General features: G+C 36.9%; 1 protein-coding gene across 5 annotated transcripts in view; it reads left to right on the top strand.

The window, feature by feature from the left end:
• XRCC5 (X-ray repair cross complementing 5) overlaps window positions 1–20,528 on the top strand; it is a 52,657-nt gene that overhangs the window by 21,168 nt on the left and 10,961 nt on the right. For 2 of the 5 annotated variants that reach the window (XM_086751138.1, XM_086751137.1), the window contains exons 13-18: window positions 683–816; window positions 5,360–5,556; window positions 9,690–9,783; window positions 11,244–11,313; window positions 18,731–18,840; window positions 19,340–19,436. In XM_086751138.1, coding sequence (XP_086607264.1) covers window positions 683–816; window positions 5,360–5,556; window positions 9,690–9,783; window positions 11,244–11,313; window positions 18,731–18,840; window positions 19,340–19,436 — 702 coding nt within the window. Of the gene's footprint in view, window positions 1–682; window positions 817–5,359; window positions 5,557–9,689; window positions 9,784–11,226; window positions 11,314–11,658; window positions 11,756–18,730; window positions 18,841–19,339; window positions 19,437–20,528 lie in introns of those variants that run through there. The other 3 variants (XM_086751139.1, XM_086751141.1, XM_086751140.1) reach the window with 3 other exon arrangements.

Consider the following 20,528-nt stretch of genomic DNA (forward strand, 5'->3'; position numbering starts at 1 on the left):
TGTCTTTGGAGGGCTGTAGAACATAGAGCCATACAAAGCTTGACTCACTGCTCTGAGAATTTTGCATAGCAATAAGTGTAAATGGATGTAGTTTAAAGTCCACTCCCACTTCTTTAATTTCTTATGAGATCCATTGAATGAGGATCTGCATGTCAGGATGTATAAGCATGCTGGATTGTCTCTGAAACAGCTTCTGTTTTCTTGCCTGTAACCAGCAGTTTGAGAACAAATCTAAAACCTGTATTACCAAAGCAATAGTTGACTATTGTGAGCTGTGTTAATTTGCAATCATAACTTTTAAAATTTATATTACTCCATTTAGTTTTTCAAACCAACTGTTCTCTTTATTTTCTAAGTGGCCTATAAACCTTCTGTTGTAAATAAAAACATCTTGAAAAAGAAGAAAAATGGAAGCAGAAGGCAGTGATAATTGAGGTCTTGGAGAAAAAAAAAGGCTTTATGACTTTACATTGTAGTCCTTAAATAAAGCAGGGAGTTTATTACTGTGTCCATTATCCCTATTCTTTATTGGCATGTCTATATCTGCAGTGTATACAGTGGCATGTAGTGACTTGGTCAAAATTTCACATTGTGAAGTGAATCTTAATTTATAAATTGCTTCAAGAAATGCATCCATCTGCAAACGTATTTAATTTTTCTTCATATGTAATTGCTGCCTTAGAGGATCAGTTATCTGCTGTTGACTCTTTGATTGATTCTATGAATTTGATTTATGAAGATGATGATGGAGAAACTTTTGAGGACCTGTTTAAGCCCAGCAAAATCCCAAACCCTCACTTTCAGAGGTTATATCAGGTGAGATGAACTATATAGTATTTTTTTTTTTTTTAAACTTCTGTTGTTAAGACTTTTCACCTTTCTGTCTTTCTGTGATTCACATTGTGAAGATCTGCATGGTGAAGATGGGAATATACATTACTTTGCATTTAAGTATGAGTTAGCCAGTGATTTCTGTATTGTCCTTGACAGATTTTATTCTTAAAATTTCAATTTTCCAGGAGGCAACTGGAAACTTGATCAGTAGTAAACGGTTAACATTGTTGACATTTAAAATACTCAATGTGAGTGTCTGAGCTGACGCATTTTACAGGTGAGCAGAACAGTTCACGCTTCTTCCAGTTATTGTATCAAGCTGTCTACATTTTGATTTACATTCCTTTCATACCATGAAGATTTTCATTGCAACTATGAGGATGAGAGACTTAATTATACATTGGAATTCAAGTGTTAAAAAAATGACACAGCAAGCCCAAAAATAAGGAAAATTACAATGCAATTTATGCAGCTGCAGAATTGTGTTGTGTACAGAGCCATGGAAATAGTCTGAATGCATGACTCCACTCTGAAAATTTACCAAAAATGGTAATGTAGCAACCATGTTGATCGTATCTCAACAACTCCAAATAAAGTTTTTTCAGTTTACAAGTAGGAAGAAGATGCTTTTTTAAATTAAGAAAACTTACCCTAACTTCCAAAAGCCATACTGCCTCGGCATTGTCAAAAGAAGCAGAGGATCTGAAGGTCATATGTACGTTCAGGAACACATGTAAGGCGACTGTCTTCAAATCCTAATCTAGTTGACACCTGAAGAGCTGGGTGTTCACTTCAAATTCTGCCAGTCATATCGACAAGACTGTGTGTAACTGAATGCAAGATTTGGTCAGTAGATGATTATTGCTGGGCAAGAGCTTAAAATGGATTGACCTCTGCATGACTTGTATTTTAGGAAGGGTTGTAAAGCTTGGCTATTACAAAACAAATACGATTTTGCTTGTAAATGAAACACACGGGATAGAATTTCCTCTATTATATTGCTAGATACAACTTTGCGTTCTTTTGGTTCAGTGGATGTCTTCTATCAACGAAAGATGTTTCTCTGGGTGTGCCATTTGTGTTCTGAACTAGTATGATGGTCTGGTCCCTGCAGTTGAGTCAAATGTTGCTAGCAGAGAGTAGCTGCGTAACTTGCCAGTTCCCTTAGAAGATGATAGGATTTTGTAAGGGTGGAAAAAGTGTTTATTGACTGTTTCAATGTACTGGGTAGTATACAGTTCCTGTCCCCAGTACTTGCTGTTTATAAAGCCCTAAATTACCCGTCCTTTTAGTGCTTTCTTTTGCCTGCGCACAGCCCCATTTTTTGCCTTTGTGACAAAACTGCTATTAATCTATATAAGTTGCAGAAACATTGTTCTCTGCTGCAAACATGTTCCACATTCTTAATATGTTGCTCTTAGACCAAGTGGCACTGCTGGTTCCGTAAGAACTACGAATTAAGATTATATATAATCTTTTATGTATAATTATGTATAATGCAGCCAGTAAATTGATTGGGCTGAACAGGACTTATAGATGGTTTGGAAAAGTAACTCTGAAAAAAGGACGAATTCCCACTTAATTTCCTTGTTCTGTTGCCTCATGAAGATATTTGGAATGATAACTGACAAGAGCCAGAATTTAAACAGAAACATCGAACTAAATTGTCTCTGGAAGTATGTTAGGCATTGGGAGATGACAAAGTGGGTGGAAAGGAGTTGCTGATGTTTGTTGGAGTGGAAGATAAGGAATATTCTATATACAGAGTTTCAATTTTTGTTCTTTGCTTCCAGAAAAGCCTAAGTGAACTTCCATAGCTTTTGTGGTGACAGACTTCCGATATAATTGTTTAACTTGTTCTTCTTAAATACAGGGATTTTAAGCACATAAGACATTTAGTGTATGCAGTGCATGTTATTTAATAGCCAAATAAACAAATTGCTCATCAATGATTGTTCTATACTGAGACAGGCCTGGGGGGAAGGTTTGTGGGGGCGGTAGCCTGCAACATGCATAGTTCATGAGATCCAGCTGCAGAGTCTGCATCTAAATGTGTTTAATGGCTGTCGTTAGACCACATGTAAGCGACTGTAGAGCACTGAGCTTGTTTCTAAGTTGTTGGCCTGCACAGTGATGTTCTTTCAAAAAGCAGAGCAGCAGGGGGACAGGAGGTAGCACACTGAAGGCTGTAAGGGCTTTCATCAAGAAGTAATCTTACCTTTGGTTGGATGTAGTGGATCTGTCGGAAGGTTATTTTGGAATCGTCACCAACTAGATGTAAACTGAACTTTAAGACGCTTGTGTTGGGATTCACTTCACACAGGTTTAATTACCTTAAAGCTAGCTAGCTAGTGTAAGTTGAGTTGTCCCAAGTCTGTTCCAGAATCCATGAAAAAAGAACCTTTGGAAAGTAGGTGATCCTTTTTCTATTGGAGGTCCTAAGTACCTGATAGTTGTGGTTGTGTAGAGTGAGTCAGTGACTAGCATAACTAGATCCTTCTCTTTTAGATAACTGAATCTGTCTCACGTGTTCCAAGGCTTTAAATACTGTCAGGATCCAGTAGGAGTTGTAGATTTGCTAAAATATGTTCTTACAAAAGTGTGTTCCTAGATGCCATGTGGAAGGGAAGCCGGATGCTTTCTTGCAGTAAATCCCTGTCTATTCATGCATTTATGCCATTGCTTATCATGCAATTAATTGTGTGAAAAGCCCACTTCATTACATCCATTGACCAGTGTCTTAGTGTGACCCCTGTTCCTGAAAGCTAGCTGTATCTCTAGACTGGAAATATAAGGAAATTAGGAAGAGCAAGGAAGAGCTAGTATGTTGCTGGCAACATGCATGAATAGAATCGTGAGTCTGGAAGCCAGTGGCAGCGTGGGTTGCCTTCTAGGCCATGAATATAGGAGTGGTTCTTGCTGGGCACAGAAAGAAGAGGGAGCAAGGTTAAAAGGGACTGTTTTGGGTTAGAAACTTCAGATGAATCTGTTCGGCTTCATCTCCATTTGGCACCTGAGTTTTGATGGTACCTGGCCTCTCAGGTTTCAGAGGTTGTCATCTACAGGAACAAGTGGAGGCTGTGGCTACTCAGCCTGCTCAGCTCTTGCAGCTGCACACATAGAGATTTCAGGTGCAAAAGCCTGAAAAACACGCTCACAACAGGGGACTTAGGTTTTTTGCTTTGTGAGTTTAATTCAATCCGCTAATATTGTTTTAATATTGTTTTTTTTGTATCACAAGAGCTGTTATTGCAGCTTCTAGCAACATTTTTACTCTCTTTCAAAATAATTATGCCGTAAATCATTACAAGTGTTTCCAAATCGGTAGCCTTGTATGACTGCCTCCTTTTGAAAGTATGCTCTAGTATGGATTGGAATCTTAATGGCAGCGTGAAAGCACGTCAGTATTGATGTGTAGCGTATGGTCTGCATTTTCTTTATTGATAGCTTTTCAGCATGAATAGAGGGGGGTTTTTTGTCGTCTTTGTTTTTGTTTTTTTTTTTTTTAATTAATGTCATGTCTGACAGCCAACAGGGGAGCAAATCTCTGCTGTATACCTAGTTAACTGAGTAGTTACCTTCACACTTGTGTCTAATTCACCCAGTACAATGGGCTTGGAAAAATTATTCTCCCGTGTATCTCATGTGTTCTTATGTATGTATGTGCGTGCATGCACTGGTATCTGTGTATGTATATGCACATACATATACATCTCTGCTGCTATCCCACACTTCAGAACATTTAAGAGATACCTACTTTGTGTTTAAAATTCTGAATAGAATTTCTGTAGCCTGCCTCATTAACCTCATCTCTCTATCTCTACTTGGCTCCCTGACAGTGTGCACTTTCTTTACACTTTGGTGAAAAAGCCTTCTCCTCTGTAGCACCTACCATCTGTTCCAACTTTGACGTACATCTGCCAGACCCCCTTCTTTCCCTCACTCTTTTCAAAGCTGATTTGCAAACATACCTATGTTCTGTGCCTCAGCTGTGCACATTTAACTTCTGACTTTCCCTTTGCTCTTGAACTGGTACGCATACTGAGTTTTATTGACCAAGAAGAAATATTTTTTGAGGGACAATAAACTGTGACAATAACTGGAATACATAATTGGGGTATATATCTTATTGCCTAATTTTGGAATGTATAGAAATCTCTCCCATGTGACTGTTGTGTAATAGAATTGCATTTTAAAAGTGAAGTGAAGTTAAAAAGTTGAATAGATGTGGATGACTGTTTCATTCCTGGTATTTTCCTAATAGTTTTCATAGAACACATTCCATTGAGTGTGGGAACACTCATCTGCATCAGTATTCTGTTTTAATATCACTATTAATCTCTGTAAACAGTTGATCATATGACTTTCAGTCCACTTCTGAGCTGGATTATTTGTCAGCAATATGAAGGTAGTTTCTTCAATATGGGAGATATTTTGCATGTACCATTTGATGTCAGACAGACAGGCATTACATTAAAAGCACATAAACTAAAATTTTTTTCTTTGCTCAAATTGTTTCTTGCAGTGTTTGCAGCATAAGGCTTTTCACCCCAATGAGCCGTTGCCACCAATCGAACAGCACCTTTTAGAGATGCTGGAGGTGCCACGTGTGGTAAAAGAAAGGTGTCAGGCTCCTCTTGCAAAAGTAAAAGCACTTTTCCCCCTAAAGGAAGTTGGCAAGAAAAAAGAAGAGAAGACTGCTCAAGACATCTTCAAAGACAAGTAAGTTGGAGATGTATTATGGATTTTTTTTAAACTTTATTTTACACTTCAAATTGGTTTTGCTGGATGAAGCAGACTCAGAGGCTTTGGAACATGAGATCAGTGAGTTACACACTGAAAAAATACCGATGGGTGGAGAATATTGTGTTACCACAGTATGTCTGGGGTATTTTGTGAACAGTGGTGGTCTTATTATTACGGGCCAAGACACAGCAGAAACCAGTCTGTAGCTTCCCCGTGTCTGTATTTGTTGTCACAAAATCAGTCAGGTTGGAAGGGACCTCAGGACTTTTCTTGTTCAATCTGCTGCTCAAAACAGGGTCACCGATGAGATCCAAACAGGTAACTCAGGGCTTCATTTAGTCTGGTCTTAAAACATCCAGGGCTGGAGACTGTACATCCTCTCTGGGCAGCCTGTTGAATTGCTGACTGTCTTCTGGTCAAACACTTTATCCTACTGGTAGTTACAAAATAGTTAGAGTAAGAATTACAGAGGGTCTAATTTAGTTTAGAATAAATGCTGCGGAGCTTTAAGTTAGCTGTAAAGTTTGAGTCTTCCCTCTCAGCCTGCTCAGTTTATGTTGTTCTGTAGCTTTCATTTTGAATACCAGAAAGCAGCTTAGTATCTGCTGTGCAATGAATGTGGATGTCTTGAAAAATCAAACTGTTATGGACTCTTCCTGGAGCATCAATTGTCTGAACAGTTTTTAAGATAATTTTTTTTGTTGTTGTTGTTATTATGTATATTGTATTTACTTTATTTGTGCTGCAAATACCAAGAATAAATGCTTAATTGCTGCTGCATTGGTACTGTCACCCCAGCCAAGTCAATTTGCTCAAACAAAATCTACTTCTTAGAGTTTAATTTATTGAATATCTATAATATAACTAGTGGGTCCCCTGGGATGTTGGAGAGTTCTCAGTAAGCTCCTTCTCCCTCCCTTTTGCCATTTTTGTCTCAGTACTTTCAGTGCTAGGAACAACATGTTTGAGCCATTTTGAGGTGTTGCTAGCTGAAGTGTCATATATCCTTTACCTTGAGTTGGCTAGAGCCTTATAGCATGTTATCTTTGGGAAGACATGACATAGGACTTATTATTATTCTCTGCAATAATGACCACTTTGCTGTATACAGACTGGGAAACACCTTGCTTTTTATTTTGTTCATTGCTGTGTGCGCCTGTCTTGCCTTGGTGTGTCTATGAATTCATACTGATTAAATGCTCTTGTCCTTGCTCTGTGCCCCAGTTTCTCTGTGTGTGTATGTATACATACATACATTCATATGTGTATTTTAAAAAGTGATAGAACCAGTTAAAAAAAAAAAAAAAAACAAAACTTGGGTTCAAACAAGCTAGGGGGAGAATTTAAACAAAAAACAGTGACCCATTACTGTTAGTTGCTTAAAAACATATCACTCCAAAGGCATCAGTTTGACAAGCAAGAAAGAAAGGTATTTTGTTTAAAATTGGTTTCCTTTAGAGGGGTGATGAAAGTAGCTATAAAAATAATTGAGATGGAAATTGGTGTAGGGTATGAAGATTATTTTTTAAAAAAATCTGTAAGGGATGCAAAAGGACACAGACACAACTATGCAAAGAAGAATGAATGGTAACAGGATCATAAAAATATGAAAAAAACCTGGTATTGCTGTAGTAATGAATGAGAACAGTAGTATTTTCAGTAGTACAATAGAAGTGTTAACTTCATGTTGTTCTCTGTTTGGGGAAAAGCTGAGTGATATAATTGAATCACTTGGTGAAGAAGAGTACATCACTGCAACAATGACTGAGGAAAACGTGAAATACTCAATAACATTCAACTTATTAAAACTATCAGATCTAGATAATTTACACATAAGTGTTTTGAAAAAGTTGACTAGAAGCTCTCTTGAGCATTATTTTTGTTTTCTAAAACTGATTTGTGTCCCTATCATCATATTGACCTGATTAATCTCTGCTTAATTTTTAAGGTCTAATGAGATTAAGGCAGCATAAATGTAGGCATGATACCTTAATACACATTTCAATATTCAGCATTCATTCATTTCAGTTTTGTTAAGCTCTGTGTAATTTAAAAAATCTAGTAAAATAGAAAGCATTTCACTTTTTCCTTCTTAGTTTGGCTTTGGAGAGGCTGTTACCTCATCCAGCTTTGCCGTGTGTGAGAGATTTCTACATAAATGTAGAAGTGGATGTTTTAAATTAATCTTGTATCTTATTAATTTTTCACAAATAGTGGTTGAACATTTTACAGTCTAAAAATACTGCTAATCAGTGCATTACCAATAACAGATTCTAAATGTCAAATCCTTAGCTGATATAAATGGGTGTGGATTCATTAGTTTCTGCTGTACTGCACTGATTAATGACGGCTATAGATTTGGTCTTAGGCAGTTAAATGGAGCATCATCATTTATGTTCTCCTCTTTCGTCCAATCCCAAAGCATTTTGAATCAGTAAAAATAATGCAGGAGGAAAAGGATTTCAAGACATTGCAATTGAGTGGAAAACACCTTTGGAGAAAAATATTCTAAAAGAGAATTTCCGCTGTTCTTCGCACCTTTTATGAAACCATATCAATATACAAGAACTTTGGTTCAAGTAGAAGTTCTAAACCCACTGGTGTTAGACAGGTATCAGTTTCCATTTTACAGATAGGCATATCGGCTGTCCAGGACAGTCACGCAACTTGTTCAAGGCCAGCCAGAAAGTCAGCAGAGTTGAGAATGAAACAAGTTATCCTATCCTTGTCCTGAGGCATAACCAAAGTCATCGTTTCTCCTAGAGTGATAAGTAAGGTTATGTTGGATGACAGGAGTTGCTGAGAAGGGATTTCATTTCAGTAGTGAGAAAATGAAGTAAAGTACAGAGGAAACTATAGAAACAAAATGGGTCAGACACTGATTCTAAAGTAGGGGAGGAGTGTGCTATAGAAAGTAAAAAGGAAGACTGTACAAGTTCTTTCTAATGGTTGATTCCTTCTGTAACGTGCAATGCAATTTTAAAAATCAGTTCTAACCTTGTGGAATGCAAAATGGCCCTGGTGCAGGATCTCTGGCTTTGTCCCTATGTTATCAAGCAGTTTATTCTTTTCACTGCTGTAGCAGAACCTTGAACAAAAACTTCTTTCTTTGTTTTGGGATTCCCTGAACACAAATACTGCCATTTAGATCGCTGAGTAGCTTTCAGTCATTCTTAAACTGAAATCAATTCTTCTGTGTCAGTAGCTTGTCACATTGAGTGACACAGAACACAGCGTCTGATTTTCTTCCCCTTTTGTGATTAGTTGGACTTTCTTCTGTTGCCAAGATGTGCTCTAAAGTTTGGCACGTTAGATGTTACAATTAGGTTCCTAGTTTGAATGTACATCTTGGTATGCGTTACTTGTGAGGACAAAGTGAGAAAGTAGCCTAAAATCACAATTAGCTTTTAAAAAATAACAAATAGTCTTTTGAAAGCATTTTGAGATGTAGCTTAAAATGTCCTAAGAGAGTTCTTCTGTACTTAATTGGAGTTTGTCTAGCAGATTTTGACTGCTGTAAGTGCAAGTTTATAAAGCTCTCGTGCTGATGCAGAGTATGGCTCATTAGACTCAAAAGCCACTGTGTAAACAGATTTGTAGTAGCTGTCAATTCCAAGTCAGGAACTAGCAGGTAATTTTTGAAGAGTAAATTAATTTCTTGTTTAAGTGTTATGTTTTCATTGCTATTTCATGTTTAGAACAAATCTGGTGAGAATAGAAATGTCATGTAATATACTGTAAATCAGTGCGTCACTGTAAATTATCAGGGTTAACTCACTATACAGGTTCCAAATAAAGTGACTGGAGATATTATGTATTTAGAAAGATTTGTGTAAGTAAATTCACTCCTCAAATAAGCATGAATAATCTCACACCTTCAGCAAGTGGTGCCTTTGCTTTATGTTAAGATAAAGTTTGATCTCTGTTTGTATTATCTGCTTGGTGCAGCCTGTGAGGAAAAATGAGATATTGTTTAGTGTTAATTTTGGAACAGTTGTATAATTAAGTTTTTTTCCGGTGTTCAGTGGATATTTCGTTAATTTACTGACTTTCTGCTTAGTAGACAGGACAGTTTAAGTGTTTCTATTAATTTTTGTCCTCATTTGCAGCAGTGAAGATGGACCCAACCCTAAAAAACCGAAAATTGAAGATGAGGAAGGTAGCTTTAGCATCATAAAACTTGCTGAAGGCAATGTCACCTCTGTAAGCATATTTTTACAAATCTGTTTATTAAAGGGGAAGATTAATTTCTCTAAGTGTATTATAGTGAATATACAGAATTCCTGATAAAAGGAGGATTTCTACCTGAAACATGACTGAAATATTGTCTGCTTGTAGATATGAGACTCTGTTTATAAATTGTAAAGACAACTTTCTCTAATCTTGGGCATACGTTAGCACAAGCTTCCATCAGTCTTGGATGTTTTAGGACAAAATTCTACCCAGGGGTCTAGAACTCTAAAGGACAAGTCTGAGGATCTGAAGAAAATATAATCTCAAAATTGACGTTCAGGGTTTGAATTTTGTTCTTGCTCTTTCACATCATCTGCAACATAGAAGTTACCTCTGTATATTTAATCAAAGGTATTGCTCTGATTTTTAGAAACTGTTCTCTGCATTGGTTGGGGTTCTAAATCAGAAGTTTGGCTTCATCTTGCTGCTAGGTCTGACTTAATTCCAAATGTTGTGTTCATGGGTAGATGAAGCCTGTATCGTAACTGTGCGCCTTCCTTTATTTGATTTTTCGTACTACAGGAAACTAAAGTGATTTAATATTGATATAACTTCACTTGTTTTCAATCGTGCTATCCTTTAAGATTGGTTTTCAAAATGCATGGTTGAGATTTTAAAAAATATTTGAAATCTAAAAAGATTTCAATATTCTGTACCCCTAATACAAATTTCTGGTATTTCCTGAAAAGTGACATTGCCAGATTTAAAAGAAACACAAAAAGACCAAGCAAGCTTGTTGAAAGGTCGAAGAATTATTTTGACAACAAAGCATAAAAATTTCAAATAAACTTAGGAGAATTTTGATTCCTGACAGGAAATGTTAAGCAATGCAATTTTTTTTAATAAAGTTATTACATCCCTTTTTCAGTAAGTGTTTATTTATATTTGACCTGGTTTTGTTTCCTTTGTAAGGTTTCTGCATGTGTTTGCCTATTTAGAGCTTCAGCTTTGAGATGTCAGACTGGGCCAGAAAGGGTAGATAAATTGAGTGCAATCTTTTAATTTTGAGCTTCCTATTGGAGTGGCAAACCAATGATTCTGTACCCACATGCCTGGGAGCTCCCATTCCTCATTAAGCATTTGTCAAGCTTGGTGAGAGATCTGCGCTACAGAAAGTCTCAAAGCTGAACTAGCAGATAGCCTAAATTACTGTGCTTCTGACCTCTAAACCCCAGAGAATGTGGTTGGCTTATAATGGTGCAGCACAGTAAGTGTAAGTTCATTTTGCTCATGTCATAACTAACCTTTGCCAGAAGTACTCTGTGTTAACACTCATTGTAAGACTTAGATTTTATGAATCTACATGCAGAGAAGCGTAGAGCTTCTGGTTTTGTATTAAAATAAACAGAAATTTAAAGATCCTTGTTGCCTTGCAAGAAGAAAGAGATGGCTGCTGACAGAAAATTGTATCAGTTCTGGACCTTTTGTAGGTTGGCAGCGTTAACCCAGCAGAAGATTTCAGAATTCTGGTGAGGCAGAAAAATGCTGACTTCAAAGACGGTAAATGACTTTTCTTTATCTTAATTATCTTTAGTAGCGTCTTCAGAGTTCAGTAAATACAATCCATTTGTCTAAACATAAGTTTCTTGTGCTATGTGAGGATGCTCTGTAAGCTAAGCAGTAAATTCCAGTGCCACTCAGCAAATGTAGGTGTCACTTGTAATTCCCGTGTTAGTATTTGCCTTCCCCCTTTGGAAGTCTCAGGAACTGTGTTTGTGTGAGATGGCACTGGACAGCTACATTGAGGCATCTGAGGAACTCCTCAGGCATTTCTAACAGAAGATCTCTTGGTACTGACGCCTGCCTCATTCAAACTGGGTTTCAGCTTCTCATCTGGCTTCACAGGATCTTTCTGGCTTGAAGCAGAGGGTTGTTGGCCACACATGGTGTAAGAAACCTGTCTTCTGCTGTCTGCTTATTCCATTCTATGAAGAAATAAGAGTCTGATGCCTGGGATTTTAATCTTTGCATGTAAAGATAGTTTCTTACTTCTTGTTGTGAGCAAAAGAATGCACATGTGAATTCAGGGTGTAATAAGCAGGTAGTATGTGACTGTTAAAGATGAGAGGAGGCTCTGTGTGCACTGAATCTGTTCTCAGCACGCAGCAAGACAGTTCTGATGCAGAGGTGAGCAAGAATACAAAGCACAAGTCAGGCACTGTCTTGCATGTCCCAAGTCTGAAAATGCAAAGGACTTATTTGTTTGTATGGTATTTCCCTACTGGGGTAGCTGTACAGAGATATATGTAATCCAAAGGTATCTTAAAAAGGATGCACAAGATGAATATGGTCCATTTTTCTTTTAAAGAGTGATGTGAAGGTTGTGGCAAGATAAACCTCATCTACTGAATAGCCACTAATGTAGCATTTCTTTTCAAAGAAAAAGATTTGCGGAGGTGCTGAAGTGAGGTGCTGGGTATTTCAACAAGGCTTTTAGTCCTTCTAGGCGTAGTTTGAGGAGTGCGCCGAGTATTGACTTGTGATACAATCTGTTCAAGTCTACATAGCTATTTCTCTCCAGAATTTCCAGACTTATAAGCCAGCTAGCGAGCTTTTTACATGGATTTTGCAGAAAAAATTGTTTATTGAAAAAATATTTGGAATTGTGTTGTCAAATCTCAGCTATATTAAGATGCACTAAAAAAGCATTGCATGATATATTAAAATACAGAAACTGTGAAACAATTGACTACTTTGTTACGGTAATTAATTTTATTGTGTAGGAAAGCTTTAAGGCAGAAATAAGTATAGTGATTACCCTTAAAGATGGTTTAATGAAAGAGTCCACTTGGTAGCTGTTCTGAAGATAACTGCAATATGTGTTTGGATGACTTCTGAAATTTTGAGCAATTTGCTTTTATTTTATGTGTGATCTGCTCTGTACTTATAAGGTGTAGTTAGAATGTAGTGCAGTCACCCGTTTAGAGGAGAGATAGAAGCCACTATAACTAAAAACATACGCTGCATATTATTTTGTTCTTCTGCATAATGTTTTTTTCTGCTTTAGAGCCTTTTAGGTATTTTAAAACATTACAGGCATCTTCTTAATGGATTGCTGTATTGGATTCTGTTTATGTAAATAGTAAATACTGTCTTAACTCTATTCAGTGGTTCTAAGGCTTTTTAGTATAATTTTCTGTCATATTTAATGATGAAACTTTTTTTTCCTTCACTAGAACATGTGAAATGTACAATGTCTTTGCAGGAAAGGATAATACGTGGCATTCCAATAGTTTATTGGGGGAAAAAAAAAAACAACAAACTATTACATTATATGTGTTAGGATGCAGACAGAACTATTACATTGCATCCTGTTTTGCTTCTTTCTTGTATAAAAAGAACATCCAGTGTAGTCTTCCAAAGTGAATAGAGCCTACATTCTTTTTTTTTAAAAAAGGCAGCAATTCCATCTTCCTCCCCTCTCTGCAAAATAGCAATGAAGTCCCTCCATAGGGAGGAGGAAAGGCTTTCAGCTGTTTACTTGGGGATGAGTTTTTTTTGGTAGAGAAGCTGTAGCAATAGGAAGAATCTTACTTTAAATACTGATAGTACAGTGGCTTTTTAATTAACCTGCAGGTTAATGGCACACATCCTCTTCAGTCCACAGCAAGTCTCTTGCCAAAATTATAAAGTTATCAGGACCAGGACCTAAGTATGGCAAGAGGAATTTTTTTTTTTTTTTTTTTAAAGCAGGACTTGCAGGAAGTCAAAAATGAGTACCAATTCATCTCCTCCAGTGACCTCACCGAGATTTGATGATCAGAGTTGGTGCCATTCACAGGAGAAGCCTAAGTACAAGTTAGCCGGTGTCTGAACGCTGCATCCCACAGCAGACCAGACCAGGAGAAACAATGCATTCTCTCTTAGTGAGAACTGGGTCACTAATGTGTAAATAGATGTTTTTTAGAAAAATCTAAGAGCTGCAAATTGGCAAGGGTCTTAGGGATATGTTTTCTGAAACTGGCAGCTCAATTCCTGAAACTGTAATCAACTTCACTTTTAATTGACATCTGTGTAGTTTATTACAGTAGGGACCCACTTACAGCTTATGTGTTGAGTTTTGTGTGATGGTGTCAACTTACTGGTTAATGTTGATTGCTCATGGAGTTAGTATTGCATTTCCCTTCCAGATATCTTTACTTTCTAGTTTGCATTCATGGCCAGAGAGATGTCATTTTATGCAGGTCGTATTTTGAGCAGGTTGTAAGTGCACACATCGCAAAGAGCAGTCTTCTGATAACAGCTTCTGACATTTTTGTCAATGAATGGAAATAAAATAGATTAGTTTGCCTGAGTAGAATCTAATCGTTACTCCCAAGGGTGTACAATGAGTTTCTCCATTGCTGTGGCTGCAGAGAAGACTCTTGAATGCAGTGAGTGCTTGCCATCTTTGAAATGCCAAAAGAGCAGCCACATGATTGCCAGTTCATCCTGTTCAACTGTTTACAGGTTTCCATTCATGTCTGCATTTCTGGAGAGCAGAAGGTGTCTGATATAGGCTGTTGTATTTTCATAGGCTGCTGTAGAAGATGGCATGGCTTAATGAGTGGTAAAAAAATCATACTGACACATGGATAGTATTTTCTTTGGTTTGTAAATTTTCTGTGCAAGTTTATAGGCCAGATTTCATTGTATCTTACAGGACTCCTATCTGAGAACATGATATCTGAAGTCCTGTAGTTGAAAGAGCTTTTTTTCTAATTTTACTGATTGTCAGTGAAGAGAGAAATATGCAATGACAACTGTACAGTTCATGGACATAAGAAAAAATGTCCAGAGACAAATTGTACGAAGCTCTCATATTTATAGCAAATTTGTTAATTTTTTTTTTTTTTTTATTCCTAGGCATTTCTACAAAAATAAGGTTAAAAGAGTCAGGAATTGCATATGTAGATTTCAGCAAATATTCTGTTGTTCCTGAGGTGTCACACTTTTGCCATGGCATGTAGATAGCTTCTTAAATAAAATGTGAAACAGTGGTTTTGCACTGGATGCTTTGTATGCATAAAAGAATTGTGTATAAGAGATTTGCAATGGGAATTTATTAGACAGATACAGTAAGGAAGATATTTTATTGCAAAATTTTCTGCAGAAATCTGTATACTTAATTACCTTTCTAGATCTAAGATAATTTTTAAAAAATCCTAGTATTTACTTTCACTTTTTGTTAGCATATGTCTTTGCAGTTCATCTGCATTCTTATCTTACTTGATGTTTTTGTGTATTTCAGAGACTATTCATGTCTGCTGGTAGGTAGGCCAAATGCAATGACTGGTTTGATGAGAATGATTCAGTCATTAGACAAGTATTTGCAAACCAAATACTTTAGTATATAAAATCACTTTGAAGTTTTCTGTACATCTGCTTCACAGAGAAGATGAAGCCAGATTCTCCTTTGAAGGGCTTAGCAATCGGGTGAGATGCAAAGCTCTGAGTTGCAACAAACAGAATTTGGATTAGATGTTATGGGGGGGGAAAAAACCATCACAATGATGGTAGTCAAACACAGAAAGCAGGGCCTGGAGAACTTGGAGACTCTCCATCTTTGGAGCTACTCAGAATTCAACTCAGAGGAGCACTGAGCCACCTGATCCACAGCAAACCCTGGTTTGAGCAGGGATTTGGACCAGATGTCCTTCAGACATCCTGCCTAGATCATTCTGATCCATACCCACAGGCCACGTAGAGACACCGTTTCAAAACTGAATACCTCATAGGACACGGGAATAGTTCGATAGCTCTTGGTCTTGAATATTGACTTAAAGATGATGGAAGTCTTAAAAATTAGGACAGTTTACTGTTTATAATCTCTTTCTTCTTCTCAAGTTACAAAAAGATGATATTTACAAAGCAGTAGCCTAAAATTTATTATCAGATGGTTTATCTGATTCGTCAGTGACTTACTTTAAGCACTGTCCATTAATACAAATCATTACTATCACCAGTGGATAAATCAAAAGACTGATAACAACAGGAGTCTTGTCTACAGAAAGAGCTGTTTTTTAAACCTGATGAATTTTTTAGAGTGGAGAGGCAATCCCCAAGGTGTTGAACGTGGACTGTAATACAACCTTATCTATTATTGTGCTGTAATCTGGTTGGCATAGTAATCAAGACCAAGGACTGAACTGAAAATGTAACTACACTTTTGTACGGTAACTATTCAGGGATAACAAGTGAATATAATTGTTCATGGCATGTTTCACAAGAAGTGAATGGTGAATGTATTTTAGTGCTGGAATTCCAGTTTATGCAAAATACAGAGTTTGATTAGTTCAGTTCCTTAAATGTGTGCGGGGGATGAGGGAAGATGGGAGAGAAAAAAAACCAGTTGTTATTACACATTAGTGGCCTGAATAGGCTGTCCATTTGTAACTCTGGGACCTGCTCTTCAAAACCCCACTGCCTGAGATTTCTCTGGGACACATCAGAGTTAGTGCTAACATTCACAGCTTAGTTAAACAGGCATCTTTATGCACAACATGCCTTTCTCCAAAACCAGGGAGGTTTATTTTCTGCAGCACCCAAAACCAAAGATTCACACTGATGGAAAGGCAGATGACAGGCGGCAGTAAATCAACAAAGTTCTCAGACCTGGAAGTGTAAAGGAACATCTGTTTTGGAGGACATTCAGTTATAATCCTATCTGCTGTCTCTGCTATTGTCTTTGGCCCCCTGAAGTGATTTGGTAGTCTAATCAGAACTCAGGAATGTTATCTGTTTTAGGTTCATCAATCATTTGCTTGTCATTTAAGGGAGACCCAGTGGACAGACCCAAATTTAGCCAAGCTGTTTCAAGATGTTAGAAGAATCTGGCTTAAAATGGCATGTATTGTGGGCTTTCAGTGCCCAGTAAAACATTGTAGGGTTTTTTGTTTTTTTTTATTCTTTACAACAAATTTCAAAAGGAGGCAGCTCACAGTCAGTAGCAAGAAAAAAAATCTTTTCTTCTGATGTCTGCCAGTGCAATCAAATGGAAAGGGATTAAAAAAAAAATACAAAATAAGAAGTAGAGTATGTGATAATTTCAAACAAAATGCAGGAGTCATTCTGACAATAAAGACTTTTACTGCACCCTCGTAATGCCTGGGGCTTTAATTTAACACATCAATGAAAAGACAACATTTAAAAAAAAACACCACTACCACTGAAAACACCAGCAGGACTTGCTTTTATTAGTGCAATTCGTAAGAAATTAGAACATTTAATGAGAAAATCGTTAACCATGGAAAAAAATGGACTGACTTAACTTGAGGGGCTTAAGTAGTGAGACTTCAATTTAGTTTGTCAGCTACTGGTAAAATAAATAACAAGAGTGAGCTGATCACCTCTGGAGCAGCGGACACTAGCACACTTTCTTGTGTGATAGCTGCTCTTGGACAGAACCATTATCTGCCTCTTTTTCTAGAAACTCCATAGAGTTTCCCACTCAAAAGGTGGTGGGAGAATACCAAACATGTCTTGTTTCACTTTTCAGAAATGCTGTCCTTCAGATTCGGTGCAATTAGGCATTTTATAGAACACAAATACAACAGCTAGTGCTGTGTATGCTTACAGTGAGCAGAACGGAATGCAGCATTTAAATGGTGGCTGCTTCTCCGTGTGTTGACTTATCTTTGTCTCTTCCATCACTCTGGCAGATGATTTGCTATGTTGATGTTTCCGTGGCTGAAACAGTTGCAGTGACTTATATGCCCACAACACCTGAACATAAGGGCTGTAGGTCAGACTAAAGGTTCTGCTAATCCAGTCACCTGTCCTTAGCAGTACTAGAAAAAGGAGAGACAGTTGCTCTGACTTGTCCAGAATGCTTTCCTCAATGGCAACATCATCTTTAATCTCCCTTGATAGAGTTCCCCTTTTAAGAAGTTTAAGAATTTGTTCAAGCATTTTTTTTTTTAAGCTGTTAAAACTTCTGTCATCCCACAGCAGCCTGTGGCAATGTTAACTGATTTTGTTTGTAGAGGTACTTCTTTTTAGTTTTTTAACCCAACTCTTTCCTCTTGTTTTGAGGGAGGCAGTGCACTGTCACTCCCTTTTCACAGCGCTTCTGAGTTTGTAGATCGCTGTTTTATGCTCCTTACACTTGTCTTTTCCCAGGCTGAAGTGTCTGCCAGAGGGTAAAATTGGACATTTCCTCACCTGTAATTAAACATGAAGAAAATAAAGTACTAAAATCCAGCAGAATTTAGTTGACTTGCAGAGCTCTTGGTGACATTTTCACTTGTCGCGTTTGCAGTGTTTTACAGCTGCCTACCTTTTAGGAGCTGCTCAGCAGTGAGGATGAAACTGGTGTTCTTTCTTCTTGGTACAAGTCTCTGTTTGCCTCTGCTTCTCTCTGTCAAGCACACACAATTTGTAGTACTTAGCTCCATAAACATAAACAGCATTGCCCCAGTGAAAAACCATCAAACTACCAGTACAGAGATAGGCTATCCTCTGATGTCAGTAATGGCAAGGTAGGCTTTTAACTGCAATCACCCTACAGCTGTTGTTTAGACATTATTACACCTTCACTGTAAATTTAACACTTTTATTGAAATAGGCATGTATTTCAAAGGGTGTTTAGGGGATATGCTTTGTGTTGTAGAACATAACCTGCCTCAGCTTTAGGGTCCCAAGTGTTCTGGTTTTACTTTCAGTAAAAATGCACTAGGCCACTGCTTTTTTTTCTTGGGTTTCAGGGAAAGACTTTTGACTTGGGTTTTTTCCTAGTACATCTGACTTTTCCAGAGACACACAGGTAATTGTCAGTAGCTTAGATAACAATTATCAACTTGAGTAGCTTGAGGTGGGATGGGTATTATTAACTCTATTGATGCTTGTAGAATATAAAAAGAGACGTGTAAAGGAAAAATATTTTTTTGCCTTGAAAGTGTGCTTTCTTTGATTTATTTATTTTTTTTTTGTCTTTCAGTGAGTCAGCAGTTGATAAACCGCATTGATCAGTTCCTGGAAAATAAAAGTTCACAGTACTACATGAAAGGGATCAATTGTATCAGAGTTTTCAGAGAGGAGGCCGTTAAGGTAATCTTAATAAGAGAAAACTCTCATATCTTTCAAATGAAAGACATGATGGGCCTATTTGCTGTGTTAGAAACTTGATAATTTCTTGCTATAGCAAAAATAATTGATTCTTAGATTAAAATCTGTTACGCTTTTTGAAAGTTTAGAAATGTATTTGCTTTTTTTGTTTCTTTATTCTTACTGTAATGGGGACTAGCGTCTCTGGTATTATTTACTGTTGTTTATTTTCTTTTAAACTGTGACTTGATGCTTGCAAACAAAAACTAAGCAATCCTACAAATTTCCTCTTAAATAAAGCTAGTTGCAAGAAAGTCTTTCTAGCTTTCTGAAAGGCAGATTTTCTGGTTCACCTTTCCTTAGAACTCTTGGTTTTAGTAGAGATAAAATCTAAAATATGTACTGACTTTTGTGTTTACCATGTTAGATGACTTCATGAAGAATTAAGTTTGCAGCACTCTTTAGTGAGCTACTCTGTTATTATTGCTGTTGTTTTTTTCAGCTGTCCAAGGTGCAGTGCTTTAATGATTTTCTGCAGGCTCTGAAATCAAAGGTGGAAGATAAAGCCTTATCTGATTTCTGGGAGATCATGATACAAGGTAAGATGGCATTATTTTAAAAAAAAAAAAAAAGGTATTTCTAGTTGTGTTATCCATTATGTAAGAGAAAAGTTTGTTAGCAATGAGACACTTTAAACTAACCCCAGAGCAGCATTTTGATACGATTTATTCCTGCAGCCTGTTAAAAAAAAAATCTTTCATGTTGCAACTTCCTTTTTTTGCAGTAATAATTTCATATCAGCAATATTCATAATGCCCTGCCAAGTCTTGTTGAAATGGCAAATTAATTGTGGAAGAAGAGAGACAAATTAAATGTTACGGTGTAAGGAGAAGACATTATTTCAGCTGAATTTCAAAATAAATGGAAAAAAACTCATGCAGCAGAGATTTAAAAAGATTCTTCCAAATAAAGCTTCAAAAAAGGCATAGATAGAATTGAAATATGTCACCGATCATTTTGTGTTTAAGCAAACTGAGGGACAGAATATGTGGTGATATGACACCTACCTGTGATTAAGCTGGGAGATACAAAGCACTGCAATTCCAAAAGACATTCAGAGACTACGTGAGTGATAAATAAAGGAACATTTTCACAAATATGAAACATGATGGTCTAAAAAAATCTTTTACGTCATACTCGTGTTTTTAATTGGAACCAGTGCGAAGAAAAACTGTTAAATATCCAGCTGTATCTCTTAAGGGTGCATGCTGTAAAATGCAATTATGTGCTTTTGCATAACATCTTTCAAAGTGATGAACTCCAGATAGTCTGTGATGTCTGCTTTGTCCAACTTTTTCAAAATACGAGATGGGAATTTGTTTACCAACCCAAAACAACACCGCAAGACAACACTGAAAGAATATCATATTCAGTAGTATTGTAGGGGACCTTCTCTGAAGAAATTTGAAAAAAAATACCAACACAACAAACTGTGACAGTAGGAAACTTGGATCTTCCAAAGCCATACTAGAATATTGTTTTATTAATTTTTAGTTGGTACAAACCAGAGTTTTTAACAAACTAGAGTATATTTTTGAGAAAAAAAAAAAACAAATATATACAGAGATGTTATTTTCATACAAAATAGATTGTGAGAAGACAATAAAATCATAATTCTTTATGCATAATCT

The sequence above is a fragment of the Chlamydotis macqueenii genome, chromosome 6 (genome assembly GCF_036417535.1).
Source record: "Chlamydotis macqueenii isolate bChlMac1 chromosome 6, bChlMac1.mat, whole genome shotgun sequence".
Lineage (NCBI taxonomy): Eukaryota > Metazoa > Chordata > Aves > Otidiformes > Otididae > Chlamydotis > Chlamydotis macqueenii.